Source organism: Cavia porcellus, unplaced genomic scaffold (genome assembly GCF_034190915.1).
Source record: "Cavia porcellus strain 051 isolate PalLab524CR breed Dunkin Hartley unplaced genomic scaffold, mCavPor4.1 scaffold_12, whole genome shotgun sequence".
In the NCBI taxonomy this organism is placed as follows: Eukaryota; Metazoa; Chordata; class Mammalia; order Rodentia; family Caviidae; genus Cavia; species Cavia porcellus.
In genome coordinates, this window is record NW_026947495.1 from 10,967,987 (window position 1) to 10,990,107 (window position 22,121).

A 22,121-nucleotide genomic window follows, 5' to 3' on the forward strand; every position below is an offset into this window, starting at 1 on the left:
TAATAATTATGATGGCAGCATTTTCCATGTTTTTCATGTAACGCATTGTTACAAACCCAGTCATCCTCTTGTGCTTTTTCTTTTGTTTTCTTTTCTTTCCTTTTCTTTTCTGTTCTTTTGTATGCACTTCCTTGCTCCATTACCTTTTGTTATATTGTAGATTTTCCTCAGAGGCGAGATGATGATGGTGTCCGTAATGATGAGGCATCAAAAGTTTATCCATGAACTCTATTATTGCAGTCTTTCCAACTCTACTAAGGTGCTTCATTCTAAGTAATGGGAAATGACCTTGATTCTTTAGAGTTTTTTCTTCTACTGTGCAATCTAGTTACATTGTCTAGATAATTCACCGGTATTCTTAAAAACATGGCACTTCACCTTTGTTCTCTGATAGCAAATGTTTATGTTCATTTACACAGGAAAATACTACAGGTTTTTCTTTCTTTTCTTTTCTTTTCTTTTCTTTCTTTCTTTCTTTCTTTCTTTCTTTCTTTCTTTCTTTCTTTCTTTCTTTTGATACAAAGATCTTCTAGGTTACCCTGCCTTAATAAACTCTAAATTCTTCTATTGCTTTCTTAGGAGATCTATGTTGCCCAAGACTAACACTTCTATTTTTGATTTTGCTTTGAGTGTTACTCATTTCTGGTTTAATTCTCTCTGAGAATATTCTGGAATGCAGTTGTCTCTGATCTTCTATCCATCAGTACTTGTAGTAAGGGGTGGTGAGGAAAACAATTAGAATCAGCACATGGAATTTATAGTATCATTTTATGATGATCATCCAGAGTTAACAGGAGAAAGTGCAGGAAATCTATCCACATCACCAAAGACATAGAATAGTCAGCCAAAGGCCTGAATTCCACAGCAATGTCTAACATGAGTCCAGATGAAGACCCAGAGCTCATGACAGTGCCTCCTATGAGTCTAGACTAGAGGTCTAGAGCCCATGAGAAGGACTCACACCTGTTTGTTTTATGGATCCATGCTGGGAAAGCCCAAAAGTCAGCGGTGGAAGCTAGAAAGTCTATGCCAGTGGAGTGAAGCCATTGTGCTGGTAGGTTGAAAGTTCTACACTGGAGCCAAGAAGTCACTCTCAAAACAAAGACCAGGGCTTCCCTGAAAAGCACCACAGCCATCCTTAGCAAAACAGAGGCCCCAAGCTCCTCCAACAATAAGCACAGTTGAGTACGTGCCAGAAAGCCAGTGTGAGGAGTTCATCCTGGCGGTTAAGCGGCACACATCTTCCCCTCCAGAGCCAGGAATCAATGCTGGATGTAAGGACCAGAGCTTCTCCAGGAGCACCAACGGCTCAAACAGCAATGTGTAGGTGAACCCTCAATGCCTCAGTGCCTCTTTTCTCTTTCTCTTCATCTCTATTTATGCTGGCAACTTTCCTCAGGTGAAACATCTACACTCATGATCTACAGCATGATGTTGATTTAATTCTGCTGGCATTACGTTGACCACCGGTTTCTAATTCATACTTCTATTTTTGAGAGCTTCAAACATGTTTGTTTTATAGTTTCCATATTTGTCATTAAGCCCATTCTATTTCTTTTTTCTGGGTTCTGTGAACCACCAAATTAGTGCATTTGAAATTTGATTTTCAGTTATACTGGGTTTGGAGGTGGCACCTAAATCAAAGATGATTGGTTCATGGGTGTGGAATCCTGTGAAGGCATGAATGTTATTGTGTGGGGAAAAGGTTTCTTAACCCTTGAGTAGGCTGTCAGCCCATTTCCCTGTGCTTTCTGTTTTGTACATGCTCCTTGTCCTTTCATTCCCACAAAGTTCTTATGCACCATAAAGATAGTCACCAGAATCACACTATCCTCTTGTACTTCCCTGTCTGTAGAACTGTATACTAATAGTACTTCTTTTTTTAAAACACCCAGCGTCTGATACTCTGCTACAGCAGCCAAAAGTGGATGAAGACAAGAGAATTGGCACTTTGATTATTATATAATAAAATAATAGCAAAAACAGAGAGCAAGTGTGTGCTGTCCTCTTGCTCTGCTGTTTAGCAAGCATCCATCTTACTGAGAAAGTCTTCCAGCTCTAGAATGAATGTGCAGGAGAAGCAATGAAAGTGGGGAAGGGAACAGTGAGCATGCTGATGTAAAGCACAAGGAGCAAAATGCTGCAGCCGAGAAACTGGAAATGGAAAAGGCTGAAAGATGAGATAATAAGATTTTGCAACTATCACTCAGTCTTACTTTTCTAAACATTAAAGCTTGACCTGAAGCCCTGAGGATTCTTATTAGGCCCATCTTCTCATCTGCAGCCTTCTCCTAACTCTGTTTTACCCTCACATTTCGGTCTTGTGATTATGATTTTCAGTACCTCTCCAATGTCTTTAGTCCTTAGTCTTCTTGGCTTGAATGTGGTCTTGAGCCAGTGATACCATGTCCTTTCAATCCCATGAAATAACATCTTCTGAAGAGACCCTTGGATTATGCATTCTTTGTATAAAACTCCACCCCCATCCTATAGTTTCCAAAAAATGGAGATTTTGATATAGAATGAACTGCTGTAATTGCTGAAAGGTCTCCGTTAGTCACTGAATGGGAAATCTGCAACATGAAATCCTTCGGCAATGAACAGCAGTGAACCGAGATCCTTCCCGGGTCCTTTGTCCTCCCGTGCTCACTTTTCCTACAGGCTCTCTTCACCACCCTTGCCTACTCCTCTGTCTAATCTGAGTTTTATCACTCAGCTCTGCACTGTTCCTCCATTTTACCTACTGTCTTACTTTCAGCCTTCATCTGTCTTCATGGAACATGGATTCTGATCTCTTTCCAAATTCTTTCAATAACTTTGATGGGAGCTTTCAGCATAGCAACCTTTCTTTATCAGCACCCAATCCCAGGTTAAGGGAGGGTAATATGGTACAGGACAGAGAATGTTCAAGAAGCCTCAGTTATTTGAGAACACAGAATAAATCAACTTATTTAGTTAGAATACCAAAATGATCTTCACCTTTCCCCATGTCTTTTGTCACATCCCTGTGAATCCATATATCAAACTGATGCACTGATTCAAAAGAATTTGTATTGTGAAATACCAAATCAATTATTTTTGCCTGATTCTATATCACAAATGCATTCCAAACTGTAGCTTTGGATGGAGAGATAATTGTGTATGAAAGTACAAAGGTGAATCTTTCTTCCTCAGATTTCAAAAAAGATTTAAAAGGAAGTTGAGAGGTCTGTCATCTCTGTCTTGCAAGAAAGTGGGAAAGTTGGCTGGGAAGACACTTACATGCAGAGCAGCTTAGCAGGAACACAAGGGATCTGGTGACATGTCAGCATGTGTTCACTATTGTAAATAGCATGGGCTGAGTAGGGTTTAACATGTTCTAGAACATGAAGAATAAATAAGTCTTTGTGCCGGCATGTGATAGAATTCAAAAATAAAAGGGTCATAGACTCATTATCAGAACCTATGAAGCTACAAGCATTCAAAGGGCATATGTAGAATTTCTAGGGAGGCTCTCAAGTGTTCCAGGAATTGGGACTTACGATAGGTATGTCCCACATTTATTAAAAAGCAAGGTGCTGTCACATGTCCTGTCTACCCTGGTTGACCTCTGTCTAAACGAGGTATCTGCATCATGTCTGTGCAGTTAGAAAATAGTGGATATAAAGTCAAAAAGAGCTGCCCTCAAATACTGTTCCTATTACAAATGATATGATTTTAAGCAAATTGTTTCAGCTATCTGTTCATCTATAAATTAAACATCATTGTATTTACCACCCAAGGTGACTGTAGGAATTATTCGACATAAATTTAAAATTCCAGTAGCATTGCCCTTGATCACGGTTTCTTTGTATTTACTAATATTTCTCAATTAGGACTTCCTGATGATTAAGACCCTCTACTTCCCAAATTCCAATGATAGAAAATTATGGTCTCAAAGGAGTCTTATCTCATATCACGGTAGTCTACATATACACACCTTTCATTCACTAGTTTTGCAACATGTAGTTGTTTCTACAAAAAATGGCCATGATATCAAAGTCAGATTTTTGAACTAAGCCATCAGATATGTGGTCCAGAGGAAGCGTTAAACTTGAATCTCCCACAGATTTGTATTCTCCTGGAGACAATTTCCTCTATTCATCCTGGGTATGTAGAAATTTCACTCTCTGGCATCTTCTGGGTTGATAGCAATAATTGGGCTGTTAGGTAACTATATCCTGCTGTTAGGGTTATTTTGACTGCCCCTTATGATGTGACTGACTGTCTATGATAGACCATACAAACAATTTCATATCCTCTTTGAAATTTAAAACAAATCACTTTTTTAGCTGCAGCCTTTTGGGAGTCTCTCAAGGCTTACCTCAAACCTGAAGACAAGTGAGTCAATATGGATTTTAATCTAAGGAGTATTGTACTTCCCTCTGTGTGTGTCAGGAGTAACTACCTTCTCTTTGTTGAACATAAAGATGAAGAAGCCATATTTGACAGTTGCTGTTGTAAGATAGATGCATTTTTCAAAGTGCCTTAAGCCTTGTCTTCAAGATAGTTCAGAGAATTTAAGGGAAAACATGCATTACAGAGGTAATTTTACACTTGTCATGCTTAAGAATCTTTAACTGTACAATCACATTTGTTCTTACTTTCATATCAGTAGAGAAACAGTGGGGGAATATTAAGTAGTTAGATGTACCATTATTATTGTGATCCTTCTGATTCTTTTCCTTATAAATGAACCTTTAATTAGTTAAGTTACCACTGTGCTCAGGCTTGCACAGTGGAGTTCTTCAATACGAAACTCCTGAAATTTAAGATAAACCATAATCTCTGAGTTGTAGGAAGCAGCTCAGAATGGCTGCTGCTGCCCTGCCCCTACCACCTGAGGGCATTTTGTGTGTCAGCCTACATTTCCCACGATCCTCCCCTTGCCTACAGTGTGCATGACATGAGCAACTTCTCGCTTCAGCCTACATCTCCCATAATCCTCTCCTGCTTATGTCATATATCCAGATGTGATGATGACTATCAGATAACACTCCATGCCCTCTTTCTGCCCCATTGGCCTGCCTCCACCCTATATAAGTTGTAGCCATTTTAAGAATAAACAAGACTTGAATGGAATCCCGCCTTGTCTCCCTCTCTCTTTTCTCTTGCCCAGCCCTTCATCCCCGTCCCTTCTCCAGGCGAGGCCCACAGACCGATCCATGGGACGGATCAAGTGGTGCCCACCATGGAGGCTCGACCTGGCACGAGGGATAATGATGTGGGACCGTTCACGGGGGAAAAGTGCCAGCTGGCATGACTTTTTCGGGACTTTGTTCCTGTGATCTGTGCAGACGGCCACCTTATGTCTCACCTGAATCATGGTAGGTGAACGAGATTAGCATGGGGCAAGCACTTAGTGAGCACGAATTGTTTGTGAATGGCCTCAGGGAAGCACTCAAGATTAGAGGGATTAAGGTTAAGACAAAAGATTTGATACAGTACTTTCAGTTTATACATTCAGTGTGTCCATGGTTCCCCCTAGAGGGCACCATTGATTCAAACAGGTGGAAAAGAGTAGGAGATGCTCTTAAAGACTATTATGAGGGTTTTGGTCCAAAAAAGATTCCAGTAACCGCCTTTTCATATTGGATTTTAATCTCTGAGCTGCTGGCACAACGTCACACAGATCCCCAGGTCGCAGAGACGCTCGCCCAGGGTGAGGCTGCATTGGCTGCCTCCCTTAATTGTACTCAGCCACCACTGGACTTATCTAAGGCACCCAGCCCTCCCAGCTCTGTGGTTCTTGATATCCTGGAGCTTTTTCAAAATGGCGACTTGCTGCCACTTCCTTTTTTCTGGAGCCACGAGGGGACTTAAAATGGCGTGTACCGCCCCATACTCAAAATGGCGCTGCCTCCATACTGACTCTGGTGGTGAAAAAAAAAATGGGGGCTAGAGATTTAGCTCAGCATCATAAGTGCCTGCCTTGCAAGCAGGCAGTCATGAGTTTGATCTCCGGTACTGATAAAAAGGAAAAAGACAAAAAAAAAAAAAAAAAATGGCGCTGCCACGCTCCTTCCTCCGTACTACCCTATCAACCCTGGAAATGGGAGCTTAGCCGCTGGAACGACCAAGAGATGGTTTGGACTTGGGTAGAATCAGGAAGTCCATGGTTTGCGCCCACACCCTGTTGGTTCTTTCCGGGGCTCCAATGTCCCAGACAAAGTCAATTCTACCTTTGTCCCACAGCAACAGGGGGCAGATCATAGTGTAATTCCCCGGGAGAATATTTTTGTGCTGGTTGGGGCTGCGAAACAGTTGCAACAGGATGGCAACCCGCTTTCCCCGACAAACACCTTAAACTGACATTGTTGCCGCCAGGGTGCAGCCTAGATGACTACCTACCGGCTAATCAAAGACACTGTCAGGTTCTAAACATCACTGTCACCACTCCTGAAGACCCTGGCTGGCTGACAGGACACACCTGGGGACTTCAAGTTTATAAGTCAAGCAAAGACAGGGGAAATCTTATTCTCATAAAAAAGTTTCCCCTACAGATTTCATCCATGCCCATAGGCCCAAATCCTGCTCTAAAGCCAAAATATAATCCAAATCCAAAATACAATAAGTCCAAAACAGATCCTGTTACTGCTGTTCAAACAACCACAGTAAGTCACCCAACCATAAGCATTTCTCAAGCCCCTCCACACCAGGCAGATCATATACCTGCCCCTCAATATTCACATTCTAACCTATTCAGTTTGATTAAAGAGGCATACATGGCTTTAAATCATACTCAACCTGATCTCACCCAATCCTGTTGGTTATGCTTGGCTGCTCCTCCCCCATATTATGAAGGAAAGGCCCTCAATTTAACCTTTAACAGTTCTTCTAGCTCATCTGCCTGTGACTGGGGCAATCACCACAAGCTGACTCTCCCTGACGTCTCAGGTAGAGAGACTTGTCTTGGGGACTCCAGCCGTCCACCAACACTGACAGCACGACTCTGTGCCCAGCTTCATTCAGAGTTCAAGGCAAATAACTACCTCATTCCACCCCCAGGAACGTCTTGGGCCTGCAATTTTGGCCTCTCACCCTGTATAGCAACCACTGTTTTTAACAAGTCTACAGATTTTTGTGTTCTTGTACAGGTTCTTCCTCGCATAACATTCCACCTAGGAGACTACTACCTCCAAGCACCGCAGACCGGCTACATGTATAAGAGAGAACCTGTGACACTCACCTTAGCTGTATTACTAGGGTTAGGAGTCGCAATGGGAATAGGAACAGGGACTACAGCTCTAGTGTTGGGAAATCAGCATCTAGCTCAATTACAGGCAGCAGTAGATCAAGATTTAAAAGAAATAGAAATATCTGTGATGGCTCTACAGGCGTCCCTGACATCTCTATCTGAGGTAGTCCTACAGAATAGAAGAGGGCTAGACCTCCTAATTTTTAAAGGAGGGTGGCTTATGTGCTGCCCTCAAGGAAGAATGTTGTTTTTATGCTGATCACTCAGGAGTTGTTAAAGAGTCCATGAATAAACTAAGGGAGCATCTCAAAGAGAGAGAAAAAGAGTGCCTCAGAGAATCCACCTTCTCCTCCATGTGGGGGGTCTCTTCCCTTACATTGCCCCCCTCTTGGGACCCCTAGCCACCTTGCTGTTACTGCTTACTGTAGGACCTTGTATTTTTCAGAGGATCATGATGCGCATTAATAATGTTAATAACAGGTTTGACACATTATGGCAAAGCCCATTCAGGTACATTACCACTGACTGGAAATGGCAGAACAACAAACTTATAGGGAATGAACACCCACATGATACTGTGGCCCAAATGCCCTGAGGCACTGGACAGGCAGCCAGAGACGGACAACATATGTTGCGCCATCAGCCACCTAAGACAGGCCCAGGACCAACAGCTGTCCTGCAGGCCCACGATGGGTAAGGCTTGATTAGGTTCATATGAGGAGTCCTTGACCCAAGACAGGTGCTGTCCTCTCAGGGCCTGCCATATTCCTTAAAAATATATAATAATAAGGGAGGAGATGTAGGGAGTGGCTCAGAATGGCTGCTGCTGCCCTGCCCCTACCATCTGAGGGCATTTTGTGTGTCAGCCTACATTTCCCATGATCCTCCCCTTGCCTACAGTGCGCATGATGTGAGCAACTTCCCGCTTCAGCCTACATCTCCCATAATCCTCTCCTGCTTACATCATATATCCGGATGTGACAATGACCTATCAGATAATACTCCATGCCCTCTTGCTGCCCCATTGGCCCACCTCCACCTTATATAAGTTGTAGCCATTTTAAGAATAAACGAGACTTGAATGGAATCCCACCTTGTCTCCCTCTCTCTTTTCTCTTGCCCAGCCCTTCATCCCTGTCCCTTCTCCTGGCAAGGCCTACGGACCGATCTGCGGGATGGATCACTGAGTTCCTCCTGCCTCTTAGTATAGTAAAGGTATGCCTTACTTGCTGCAAAGATTGTTATAGACCATGCTGACCCACAATATTCAAGGTTTAGCTTTCTAATTATAAAACTGGTGGCTACCACACAATGCATGTGAATGAGTGAGCTATTATGGAGAACACTGACTTTAGTGGTAGTAGGTTCTGAGGTTCCTCCCAAGCACCCGTATGTAAAAAGACTAAGAGTAGACAGAAACTAATACAAAGTGGGCACACTGGTTTAGATAGTGTGTATTTGCATGACATTCCTTGGAGGCAGAATCCCAGAGTGTGACAGGCACGTGTTCATTCATTATTATCAAAATACTTTTTTTTTTTTTTTTGCTTAAAATAAGATAAGCAAGAAAAGACATGGCCCAGGAATCTCATTTGTCTGAGAAGGAAGATAAGCCAAATATCAGGAGTTTCTGAGAATGGATAATAACAGGGAAAAAGAAATCCAGCAGAAACTGCACAAGATTTATGAAATTTGCAAATCAGCCCTTATCAGTCCTTATCAAGGATGTCTCTTCCTGTTTTAGGAAAGAAGGATAGCAGATATTAGGGTGATTCATAGTGATAGTCAAATAACAATAAGTATAGAATGTTAAAAAAAAATAAGATGCTGAAAAAATGATTAAGACTCAGAAGTAAATAATTGCATTTCTTAGGGTTTTGTTTTAAGTACCTGAGTACATTGCACAGAGAACATTTTGAGTTTAAAATAGCAGTCTCATCAATGTCTCATTTCAGAAGTAAACTTCATCAAGAATTGAGCCCCAGGCCAGAGGAAAAATGAGAGTATCAGAGGCTTTAAATTATATCACATTTTCCAAAACAGGTATAAAGGTTTTAATATCAGAGAACTGGAAGAAGTATACAACTGCTCTCTGTTTTCAGGCATCCAAAATTAGTGGAAGAATAGATGATGCACAAATACCTGATAAAGGTTAGATTTACAATGTCTGAAAGCATAAAGAAACAGAAAAATATAATCCATGTTGAGGAATAAAACTGAGTTAGAGCTGACAGAGCTGTTAGAATATCAAAAAAGGGGGAGGATTAAGTAGAAAGTATAAGTTTATCCTATAATTTCAGGAGCTAGTAACACAAATTTAGGAAAAACAAAAACAGCCATGCAAATTATTAAAAAATGAAAAATAATACAAAGTCCAGAGCATCAGTGAAGTAGGAACAAATTCATGAAGCCAGATGTACATGTCTATAGAGGAAAAGTAGCATACAAAAATTAAAGATAAGGCCAAAAAAATCACCACATACAATAAAAATCATAAACTCTTGATTTGATAGCTTAAATTAAAAGCAAAACTTTATCAAGGAACATTATCATGAAACTACTCAAAAGTATAAGGGGAAAATCTAAGTGGTCTCATTGTGACTTAGGTGGTGAGGAAGTGAGAAAAGACATTGACACACAGAGGATAAAGGATGCACATGGCAACAGGCTTCTGCTTGGAAACCAGACGGCCATTCAAGTGATTGTGAAAATAAGAACAGTATCTTTTTAGTACAGGTATAGTATATATATATAACAATTACACATATATGTATAAAGCAAAATTGTCAAGCAGTAATTCTATATAAACAGAACTGCAAAAGTATCTTTTAAAAACAAAGGTTTAAGGAAATATTTGAAATAATACCTAAAAATATTCACTGCCATCAGGCCTATACATGGAAGGTTGACATAAGTCATTTTTATGGCAAACAAGTCAACACTGCTAATCAGGGATATGCAAATTATGATAAAGGAGCCCTTTCTAAAGCAAAGATTTCAATGGTGTCACCAGGAATATGTAAAGATAAGTCCAGTGAGATAATAAGACACACCTGTTAGACTGCCTAATCAGGGAGTTTGATCCTATCATATGTTACTGAGCATGTATAGTGGCTAGAATACTCCTTCACTGCTGCGTGGAAAATCAAATGGTGCAACCACCCTGGAATAGAGGCTGACAGTTTTAAATGCTAATCATAGACTAGAATATGACCTATACATTCCCCTCTGAGATTCTTACCCAAGATAAAGGAAGCAAATAATATATCCCTACAAAGACATGTATACAAATATCCATAGCAACCTTATTTTTAATGGACCAAAACTGAAAATAGCCCAGATGTATCTCAAGAACTGAGTGTATAGAGAAGATGTGAAAGATGCACACAAAGGCAGATATTTAGCAGTAAATATTAATGAACTCTTGTCATACTCAGTCACATAGATAAATATCAAAATAACCATACCGAAACAAACTAGGCAGATGTAATATGCATAATCTTATTTCATTTCTATAATGCTTTTATAAAATGAAAACTTGTTTAGCAATAGAAAGGAAACCAGCGGTTTCAGGAGAAGCAGTGAGCAGAGGGCAACAGAAATTACCACATTCATTGGGCAAATCTTCAGGGTTAACAGATACGCTCACAATCTTAAATGTAACACTCCAGAGAGTTCTATGGTAGGGTAACAGTGTCATAAACAGGTACATAAATCAAAGATCATCATCTTGAATACTTGAAATTTATGCAGTTTATTGTGTAAATTAAACCACAAAAATATGTTAAAATACCATTTATAATTGTGCACAAGTCCAGGAATAATTTTAATATCCAGCAAAAACTCAGATTAAATACATGTGGAGTGCTATATTCTATGTACTGGAATGTTAAACAACAATTGGGAACAGATTTTAGAGCTAAATTTGTTGAACTGGAATAGTGTTTATATTTTAACATAGTGTTAAATTATAAAAGACAAATTTAATCCCACTTGTAAACAGAATGTTACAGGGAATCAAACTCATGGTCTTGTATGTGCCAGGTAGAAGCAGAGCCACTCAGCTATAGCTCCAGCCCCAAGAGAATGTTACGTATGAGGTAAAATACATTAAGAAATTAAGCAGCAAAAAATATTTATTTTTGTATGTATAAATGATGAGCAATTAAAATTATTTGTTGTCGGTGTCGATCCCGGCCGGCAGGAAAAAACACACGACACGAGTAGTCGGCGGATAGCCTTTGGTTTATTTTCTCTCTCCGTACGCTCTGCTCCGGGATCTCGGACCCCGCCTGAGGGAAGCCTCCTCTGGTCCGCTCCCTGCGGCTCCTTGTGTGCTTCCCTCAGCAATCCTTCTTCCTAGTGTGTGTGTGTTCGCCCCAGGGGTGGTGCCAGCATATATATGGACACAGTAACCAATCACATCAAAGTAGGCAAGACGAGCTGATTGGCCAGCGTCAGCTGTTGCTGGGCAGACTAGCTCACAGGGCGTGTTGTTTACTAGCTAGGGAGCAGGAAATGGGTGCCATCTTGGCTTATTCGATGGGAGGGGTAATCTAGCTCAGGCTTCACTCCTCACCACAGGCCTCATACCACTCGGTCGATGGGAGGGGCAATCTAGCTCAGGCTTCACTCCTCTCCACAGGCCTCATATCACTCGGCCAGGCTCCCAACATCTCCCCCTTCTTTATTTATTAAGATAGTGCGGTGTGCGGGTCCATGTGTGGTGTCTGAGAGTGGGCCTATTTTGTAGGCCGAGGCATGAGAGAATGTAGAGGTCTATACCCTGCTGTGCATCACCTTGTCTCGTGCATATCCTTGCGCCAGGACCATGCTCAAGGTGAGTGGTTCATTTTTTTGCAGGGCCAGGCTTTTGTGAACCGAACCTGGATGCATATAGACATTCATTCCTGCCTTCCCCTCAACCCTTGAGGCGGATGGCACTGCAGTACCCTTGGTCTCGCATCTCAATGCCATAACTCTCACTCCCTAGAGGACCCTTGGAGTGGAGCCTGTCTTAGGTTGATCAGGAGAATTTCTCCCGTCTTACCCGTCGTTGGCTTGCCCACTCAACTCTTAAAGCTGATATCTTGGGGGAGACACGGAGGGGTCCGCCGAGTGACATTTGAGGAACCGCGTAATCACTAATTACCAACCATAATCCCCGTTCACTACAATCGCTAATCACTATTTTCTAATTATCAATGGGAACACGTCTTAAGCGTGGGGCCCTTCTAGTCTAGGTTCGCAGCCGCGACGGGGAAGGAGACGTACGTAATAATACTAGAACATCCGTAAGAATAATGGCGAGGGCAGCCACATACTTGTTAAAGGAGCCGTGCCTTTCTAGCCTGAGCCCAGAAAACGCTAGGTGTGGAATCCCCTTGACTCTGGGCCAGCAACATCATCAATGTCATATGTGTCTTCTGGGTCGCCCTTATCGACCGCAGGCACCTAAGAGTCACGAGAGTGACAACCATGAGGGCAAGAATGATCCCATACGCAAGAAGTGACGAAGGTTTGAAGAAGGAGCCTATCTGGCTTAGGACATCATCAAAAAAGGAGGCTGTAAGTATAGGCACCTCTATCTGATCTATCTGTCGGATAGTCATATCCAGGCGCACGCTAGCATTCCAAAAGGAAGAATTATAGGTGGTAAGAACATAATCCTGAAATTGCCTGTAAGCCGAACGGTTGACCTGGATGGGGGTAACGCACAACTGGGTGAATGCCCATCTGGCGTCACACAAATTGTTAGCCACCTCCCAGAGTCCCTGGACTTCCTGAGCGATTAAGTCGATCTGTTGCTGTAACGCCATTATGGCGTTGTGCTGGAGGAGGTTAACTTCTTGTTGCTCCCTCAGCGCCAGGGAGGTGGTGTCTGTAAGATTGGCAAAGGCCTGAGCCGTCAGCGTAGACTGGGTCAGAGCAACGGCAGCCGTCACAGCCGTCGCAGTCAGAGTCACGAACAGTGCTGTCAGGGCCGCTGTGATCCCAAAATCTCTCTTACGTCTGAGCACGGGTAGTTGGTCCTGCTGATAGACGGGATGAACCCAAACAGATTCGTTAAAGGGAACCCACATCAGTGGGGGTCGAAGAGCCAACATAGCATACGGGAAAGACCCATTCCAGCAGTTCCCTGTAAAGCATGGTTGGTTACTGCATCTGAAGGTGATGTCAACAGAGAATACCCACAAGTAGGGCGGTTTTACGCATGCAGCCTCAGAATTAAGGGTGACATTGGTGGTTCCATTAGAGGCAGAAGCGTTAATAGCGAGCATGGGTCTTAAGTCCATGCAGGCTCCGGTGGAAAGGCACAACCAATTTTCATTAAGGGGGAAGGGGAAACTTATTGCCAACCTGTTGTTCACTCTCAGGTAGGACTCCCACCAGGTCAGCGCGAATATGTTGTTACTACCGGATGGAGGAGAAAACCGGGACCACCAAGACATGTTTAGATGAGTCACTCCCACGCCGTCGACAGTACAGGGCTGCCATGAAAGTTGTGACAGGTCCACCATCTGTCTTTTTCGGCTTGGGGACACACGGTATGGGCATGTGGGGAAATCGGGACGGGTGTGCATGGCTGCTCGGGGTTTGCAGGTTGAGTTAAAAGTGATGACTCTGCCGCTAAGTAGGCCGGCTTTAAAACATCCAGGCGAATGCAGGGATGGGACAGACAACCTCACTGTCAGGGAGGTATTATACCACTTTACAAGGAGGGGCAGGAAGCTAACGCAGGATCCCCGATGACACGAGGGGTTACTATTAGTGGAAAAAATGACCACATCATTAGTGATGGGAAGGTCAAAACGTATGGGTCTGATGGTCAGTGGTATATCTGGTATGCAAGGCAATCTGGCGGAGCAGTTTTTCGCATACAACTTTGGGAGAGAGGGGGCTGTAGTGGAAATAGCGGCTAGCGCTGGCGGGTGATGTATTGCTGCCCACACCAAGTCTGCTCCTATTTCAGTAGTAGTGGTGAGCATCAAAGCCAGAAGGAAGGGGGCTGCCGGAAGGCGGCGTGGCCTAGCCACTCTGGCTGCACCGTACCCTAAAAGAGAGCCAATTACCATCGAGAGCATAATCATTATTGTGTCCCATAAGTCATACGGTATTCCTCGGTCAAGCAGCAATATCTTGGTCGGACCGATCTTGATCAGGCTGTCCGCTGCCGTTGAGTTTTGGAGTGTCTCCTGCATTGTGTTTCGTTGGATTCGCCACGCGCGTCAGCCGCTCTGGGACCCACAATGGTTCTCGTCCTGGTTCCTGTGGGAAAACACAAACCGCACCTCGGTTCCAGCTAACTACTGGATCCGGACCCATCCATTGTCCCGTCAGGACATCTTTCCATTTCACCCATCCCCTATTGCCAGGAGATGGATTACAATGTTCCATAGCCGGGGAATGATTGTTGTTGTTCAGGTTCAAAAAATTGTATGTGAACAATGCCATGGAGAGCCGTGCCTTTGGGGGCAGGCCCTGACTTATTCCCCCTTTTTGTTTTTGTAGAATTTCTTTAAGGCTCCTATGAGCCCTTTCAATAATTCCTTGACCTTGGGGATTGTATGGGATGCCATGTTTCAACTGTACCCCCATTTTTTCACAGAACTCATTAAAGGCTTTGCTTGTATAAGCTGGTCCGTTATCAGTTTTTAATATTTTTGGTTTGTCCCATGCGGCCCAAGCTGTCAGGCAATGATTAATCACATGAGACGCCTTTTCGCCTGTTTCAGCAGTCGCGAATATAATATGAGAGCAGGTGTCCGTAGAGACATGAACATACTTAAGAGATCCGAATTCCGTCATATGTGTGACATCCATTTGCCAAGTGTCGCCAGGAATCAATCCCCTGGGGTTAACTCCCGTTGATACGGCGGGTGTGTATGTGGCGCAAGAGCCGCATAACCGTACGATGTCCCGCGCGTCAGCCCTGGAAATGTGGTACTGGTTGGCTAAGGTCCTGGCGTTGACATGAAATCTGTCATGAAACAGACGGGCTTGTTCTATTGAAGATAACATATTGAGTATCCACAACGGGCGAGTGGCCACGTCAGCAGCCGCATTGCCCTGTACCATGGGCCCTGGTAGGCGTGTATGTGCCCTTATGTGAGTGATGTATATTTTGTTGTGCCTATTTTTAAGCAGAGTCTGGATGGACAAAAACAAATTAGTCACTTTGGAGGTTGGCTTAATCGGGCCTGTAGTCTCAAGGACCTGTACGGCATTGATCACATATTTTGAATCAGAGATAATATTAAGGGCTCCTGGGAACTTCTCAAGGACGGTTCGTACAATCTGTAACTCTACCACTTGTGGTTGATCTGGTTCAAATTGTATGCTGATCGGGGGCATACCTGAGACCACATAGGCCCCTATCCCGGTTTTTGACCCGTCCGTATAGACTGTCGTTGCAGGAGTAAGAGGTGTGGACGCGGTGATTTTTGGAAATATCACCGGATGTTGAGTAACAAACTGTAGTATAGGGTCCTTGGGGAACTGGTTGTCTATCTCCCCAAGAAAAACACATCTCAGGATGGCCCAAGTATCTATACAAGCAGTCAGGATTTTTATTTGAGAAGCGGTATAAGGTACCCGAATAGCATGGGGTGCAGAGCCAAAATGTTGGATAGCCCTGCCATGTGCCTCCAAGGCCAGGGAAGCGACTGTTTCCGGATAATGTTCGATAATCTTGGCAGGTGAGACCTTAGGGTGCACCCACAAAAGTGGTCCCTTTTGCCAAATCACTGCCGTAGGTTGAGAAACGGTCTGCAACAAGCAGACCTCAAAAGGCTGTTCTGAGTCAATTCTCCGCAATGTAGCTGTACTTAGGGCTTCCTCTATCTTTCTCAGAGCAACTCTGGCTTCCGGGGTGAACTCCCTGGGGGAGGCAATATCCGAGTCTCCTTTCAGGAGGTCGAACAGGGGCTTTAAGTCCGAGTTAGGGATGTGTAAATAAGGTCTGATCCAGTTTATATCTCCCAGTAGCTTTTGCATGTCATTTAAGGTCCTCAGACTATCTGTTCTGATGGTTACCTTTTGTGGAGAAATCGATGTGGGGGAGACTTTGGTGCCCAAGTAGGTCACTATGTCTCCTCCCTGAATCTTGTCAGGGGCAATATGTAAATTCGCCTTTCTCAGGGCCTTGACCAATTGGCCTAGCATATCCTCCAACTCAGTCATATCTTTTGCACTGATTAGCAGATCATCCATGTAATGAATACACCTAACTCTGGGGAAGGCTTCACGTAAGGGGGCCAGTAGAAAATCAAGATAAATCTGACACATGGTAGGACTGTTGGCCATACCCTGGGGTAATGTAACCCACTCGTACCTCTGATCAGGACTCTCTTGGTTAATGGTGGGTAGGGTAAAGGCGAATCTGTGGGTGTCCTCGGGATGTAGGGGGATTGAGAAAAAACAATCTCTAAGATCTATGGCGTAAACTAACCAGGACTGAGGGATGGCTGAGAGGGCTGGTAGTCCCCTCTGGATCGCCCCCAGGGGTTGCATCTGTGAGTTGACAGCCCTTAGATCATGGAGCAACCTCCACTTGCCTGACTTCTTCCTGATGACAAAGACAGGGGTATTCCAAGGGGAGGTTGACGGCTTTACGTGTCCCGCCTGAAACTGGGTTTTGACTATCTCAGTTAATGCTAAAAGCTTCTCCTTGGGTAAGGGCCACTGAGGCACCCAAACTGGATTTTGAGATTTCCAGGTAATCTTAATTGGAGCGGGCAGGAGAAGTTTCTCAGTGGCCCCTAGGAAAAACCCAACCCGTGTCTACCTTCCCTTTTTTCTACAGGTACGGGGGATGTCCGGCCCTGCAGGGCTGAGCCCAGGCCCTTGCCGGGGACATATCCCTGATTTTTGAGTATCCCTTTGGCTTGGGGAGAGCAGGTGGATGTAAGAGTGACATCCATCTGGGTGAGAACGTCTCTTCCCCACAAGGATACTGGCAGCTGCAAAACAAAAGGTTGAAAATGTCCTCGGTGACCTTCCTCATCACCCCAAGGCAGGGTCACGGCACTAACCTGGGGGGCAGCCATTATCCCCAGTCCTTGGAGCGTGTTGTCAGCTGTGTTGGTAGGCCAACTAGGAGGCCAGTCTTTCTTGGAGACGATGGAACGATCTGCCCCTGTATCTAGGAGTCCTGTTATCCTTTTACCGTTAACCCTGAGCGAGAGCATGGGCCTTTTATCAAGAGTCATATGAAGTCCTTCAAAAATTTCCCTAGAGGAGCCAAGTCCCTGACCCCCTCTAACCCGTTGACCGGACCGGGGTCTCTCATGGAGGCTGGGGAACAGTAAAAGTTGTGCTATCTTATCCCCCTCATTAATTACTATGGTCCCTACATGAGATTGTACCATGATTTTGATGTTTCCTGAATAATCTGGGTCTACAACCCCAGGGATTACGGTAAGGCCCCGGAGGGCTGTAGAGGACTGTCCAATCACTAAACCAACTAGCTTGTCGGGTAGCGGTCCTTTGGAGGTGGTTTCAACCACCTGAACGCCCATATCGGGTGTTAATAGGAGTCTGGAGGCGACACAGAGGTCCACGCCTGCTGGCCCGGGGGTGGCCCCTGTAGGGGGGTGCCATCTTGTGCTGTCCTGTCTAGGGAGTGGGGGCCCGTCCGTAAGGAGGGCCCCCTCTGGCCGTTTTTTGACTCCGTAGTCTCCCTGCCACTAATACGGTTTCCCTGGGCATCAAAAATAGATCTACAATCTTTTGCTTTGTGAGAACCTTTACCGCACCTTTCGCAGGTTCCCGTTCGTCTGTCTGAGTCCTGTCTCTTGGATACAGACTCCCCCTGTCTGGTCTTGGGGCAGTTCTTTCTTATATGGCTGGGATCCCCACACTGGAAACATCCCCTGGGCTTACCAGGGTGATTGGCCTTCTGAGGCCCTGTCTGTTGTAAGGCGGCGGCTAAAAGGGCAGCCACGCCTGAGTTGGATAATGGCCCCCCTATTTCTCTACAAATTTTAATCCAAGCCTCTATGTTTTTACCCTTGTGGGGTGCTATGGCTGCCCTGCAGTCCTTGGTGCACTGCTCGAAGATTAACTGTTTAATAAGAGGAGCAGCAGCACTCGGATCTGAAAAGAGTCTATCAGCTGCCTCCTGCATTCTGGCCACAAAATCCACAAAAGGTTCTGTGTTGCCCTGAACAATTTTAGAGAGGCATTGTGAGGCCGCCCCTGTGTTGCTCACCTGCTTCCAGGCACGGATGCCTATGTTATGTATCTGTTCATACACATTTGGAGGGAATCTAGTTTGATCTTGAGCGTACTGACCCTTACCCATAAGCATATCCTCATTTTGCCCTCTATGGCCCCTAGCCGCATTTTTTTCAGCCTGTTCGGCGGCGAACTCAGTATACCAGGCGCGCCAATCCAGAAAAGCCCCGGGGGCCAGGCAGGCTTTAGCCAGTTGGGCCCAATCACTGGGCGTCAGAAAGCCACCGGCAGACAGATTCTCCAACATTGTTATAGTGTAAGGAGCAGTAGGGCCAAATGTGGCAACCGCATTTTTAAGCTCCTTAATTTGCTTGATCTCCAGTGGTTCCCAGTAATTGGGTCCTTGGCCTTGCGCCAGGAGCACCGGATAAAGCCCACATTGTTCATACTCATTCGCCCCTTGAGGAATCTGTTCCATTCTAAATGTCCATCTGCGAAAATACCTTCCCTGGGACCTTGGCATTTTTTCGCAGGGTGGTGCCTCCCCATGAGATGTCTGTCCCTCCCTATCACAAAATTGTATCTCTTTGTAACATGGCCGACCAGTCTTTGGGGCACAAGATGGCGGGTCGCCAGGCAGACAAGATGGCGGCCCTGCATGTGACGACGGTCCAGGCCACTCCCTCCATGGGGGGGGTGACGGAGGAAGGCCCCAGGCCGCCATCTCACCACAGGAACCGGCGTTTGGGACCTCCCAGGGTGGCGCGGAAGGCTCTGCGACTTTCCGTTGGGGAGTGCTCAGGAGTTTCCTTCCCTTCTCTAGGTCTGTCTGCATCTTGACTAGGTCTCTACGTAAGGCTGTGAAGGGATTAGGGGGGTCACTTGCTTCATTGTCCTCGCCTTCCGAGGTATCTGAGCCCGAGGAATCCGAGGCAGGGGGCACCTCTCTCTTGCCTCGCTCTCGCGAACGCCTCTGCACGCTCCCTGCGACGGACCCCTCTCGGGAGGACTCCGAGCGGGCCCCTTCAAAAGCTCGGCGGGCCTGAGAGAGCCCATCGGCGCTATCCTTAGCCCCATTCCTCTCCCCTTTGAGGCAGGAATGAATCATCTCCCAGAGCGGCCGAACCGAAAGCGGGAGTCGGCGCTCCTCTTCTGCTCTTTCTAAATCCTTACCTAATTTCTCCCAGCAAGGTAGGGACAAGTGCCCCGTCGGCAGGAACCAGGGTGCCGCCTCATCTACTTGTTGGAGAAATTCCGTAAGTGTCTTGGAGCTCATTGATATGCCTGAAATCTTGAGCAGGTCTTTCACCGCTCTTACCAGTGACTTGGAACTCTTAGTGGGTAAGTTGCCCATGCCTGTCACTGAGGAGTTCGTTCTCACCGTGTGAGGCTAACCTGCCACATACACGTGAGCTTGAGGGGAGTCTAAAAAGCCCTGTAGGTGCGCGCCACCCAGAGCCCAGGTCTATCCCCTACTCACCTGTCCTGCAGAGCAATACTGGAGCGTCGTCCGCCTCGTCTCGGGGGTGATCAGTTCCCCGTACGGGCCACCAAATGTCGGTGTCGATCCCGGCCGGCAGGAAAAAACACACGACACGAGTAGTCGGCGGATAGCCTTTGGTTTATTTTCTCTCTCCGTACGCTCTGCTCCGGGATCTCGGACCCCGCCTGAGGGAAGCCTCCTCTGGTCCGCTCCCTGCGGCTCCTTGTGTGCTTCCCTCAGCAATCCTTCTTCCTAGTGTGTGTGTGTTCGCCCCAGGGGTGGTGCCAGCATATATATGGACACAGTAACCAATCACATCAAAGTAGGCAAGACGAGCTGATTGGCCAGCGTCAGCTGTTGCTGGGCAGACTAGCTCACAGGGCGTGTTGTTTACTAGCTAGGGAGCAGGAAATGGGTGCCATCTTGGCTTATTCGATGGGAGGGGTAATCTAGCTCAGGCTTCACTCCTCACCACAGGCCTCATACCACTCGGTCGATGGGAGGGGCAATCTAGCTCAGGCTTCACTCCTCTCCACAGGCCTCATATCACTCGGCCAGGCTCCCAACAATTTGTTTCAAATTTTCTGTATTACTCATTCTTTTAAAGTATATAGTTATATCATTATTGATACATAAATATTTTCTTAATAAAATATCAGATAATCAATGTAATATATTTTAAAAAAAAAACTAAATTCTTATTCATAACCAGGATAGACTTTCTTGGGAATCATCAGATAATTTCAGAAAGAAAACTCTGTGGGTATAATAATAAAAATTGACTACTGAAGTGAAAAGTGACTCCGGCGGTCCCTGTGATACAAGGTCTTGATGCGAGGCAAGAGACAACTTTTCCACTTGTCAGAGGTGAAAATTAAACCCCTAGAGAAGAATCACTTGCATAATGATATATTATTACTGTATATCTGTGTTGAGTTTCCCATTACTCTGACAAAAGACCTCATCTGGTCAGTTTATAAAGAGGATCAGTCCATGTCGGCCATATTTCTGAAAGACTTACCTCTAAGGTTGGCTGGTCTAGTGCTTCAGGCCTCTGCTGAGGCAAACCATCCTGGTGGAATAACAGGGTGGAAAAAGCCCTGTCTCAAGGTTACCATAAAAGAGAGAGGAGAGGTCAGGCCCCAGTGTTCTAGTGAATTTAATTCCCAGACTAAGTCCCATCTCCTAAGGGTTCTGCTGCCTCCCTCCAGAACCAAGCTGAAGCACAGCCTTTCCCACCCAGGCCTTTGGGGAACACGTGAGATCACAGTGGAGAGGCATCACTGAAGAGGTCAGCACGGAGTCCAAAGCCTTGGAATTGAGGGTACAGCTTCTATCAAAACAATGGGAGAATCCAATGCAAGCTATGGTTTTCTTTCATAAATCAATCTTTTACACCTTCTTAGCACCTTATGTTGAAGCCAAAACTGCTGTTTTTGACTTTTTGTTTGGTTTGTTTTATTTTTGGTGGTGCTGGAGACTGGATCCAGGGCTTTAGCACTGAACTACATTCCGAACCCTGTTGTTGTTGTTGTTTTATTGTTTTGAGAGACAGGCTTTCACTGTGTCACTAAACTGCCAGGGCTGGGCTCAGACCCAGCATCCTGCATTGGCTCAGCTTCCTGGAGTGCTAGGACTCAGGTGCACACTGTGTCAGTATTGTTCAGAACTCCTAAAGGGAGCTAATAAGCACCACATAGATTGACAACTTTAGTCCTGCTTAAACAATGACAGTACACCTGTACAATCAGGCCTATTTGCTTAGGAAACCAGGTTCTTCTTCTTAATATCATCTTTTTTCCTCCCAGTCATGCAAAACAATGCAACATGTCCAGAAGTTAAAAGAGAATGAGATGCCAAGATGAATCAGGTCTTTCTGTCCACACCCATTTGAGTCCTTCACAAAACGTACTCACATGGCGTGGACCCCTAAATGACTTCCATGTCGTGTTTGCAGAGCAAGGGTGAAGTGGCTAAAAAGATGGACGAAACACTGACGATTATTATGCTCACCAGTACCAACAAGTATAGGATTGTGGCACCACAGCTGCCAAGGGTAAGCAATGTACTGCTCACTCTGTCCTTCATGATATCCTGTCCACTTTCCACTCCATGTATACTACCGAATGTGAGGACTTCTATCAATTAAGCTTTTTTACAGCACTATATTGAGAGACTTTAAAAAGCTTTAGTAGTTTTCTAAATACAAGAAATAGTAGTGTAAGTATTAGAATACAAACAAGA

The 22,121-nt window shown here is 45.1% G+C and overlaps 1 protein-coding gene across 1 annotated transcript; it reads right to left on the reverse strand.

Annotated features, from left to right (window-relative positions):
* Nucleotides 1–11,442: 11,442 nt before the first annotated feature.
* On the reverse strand, nt 11,443–20,439 carry LOC111758275 (uncharacterized). Its single transcript, XM_063258864.1, has 2 exons — nt 19,875–20,439; nt 11,443–14,485 (listed from the first exon to the last, which is right to left on the reverse strand). The coding sequence occupies exon 2, from the start codon at nt 14,416–14,418 to the stop codon at nt 12,544–12,546; it is 1,875 nt and encodes a 624-aa protein (XP_063114934.1). The 5' UTR covers nt 14,419–14,485; nt 19,875–20,439; the 3' UTR covers nt 11,443–12,543.
* Nucleotides 20,440–22,121: the final 1,682 nt, after the last annotated feature.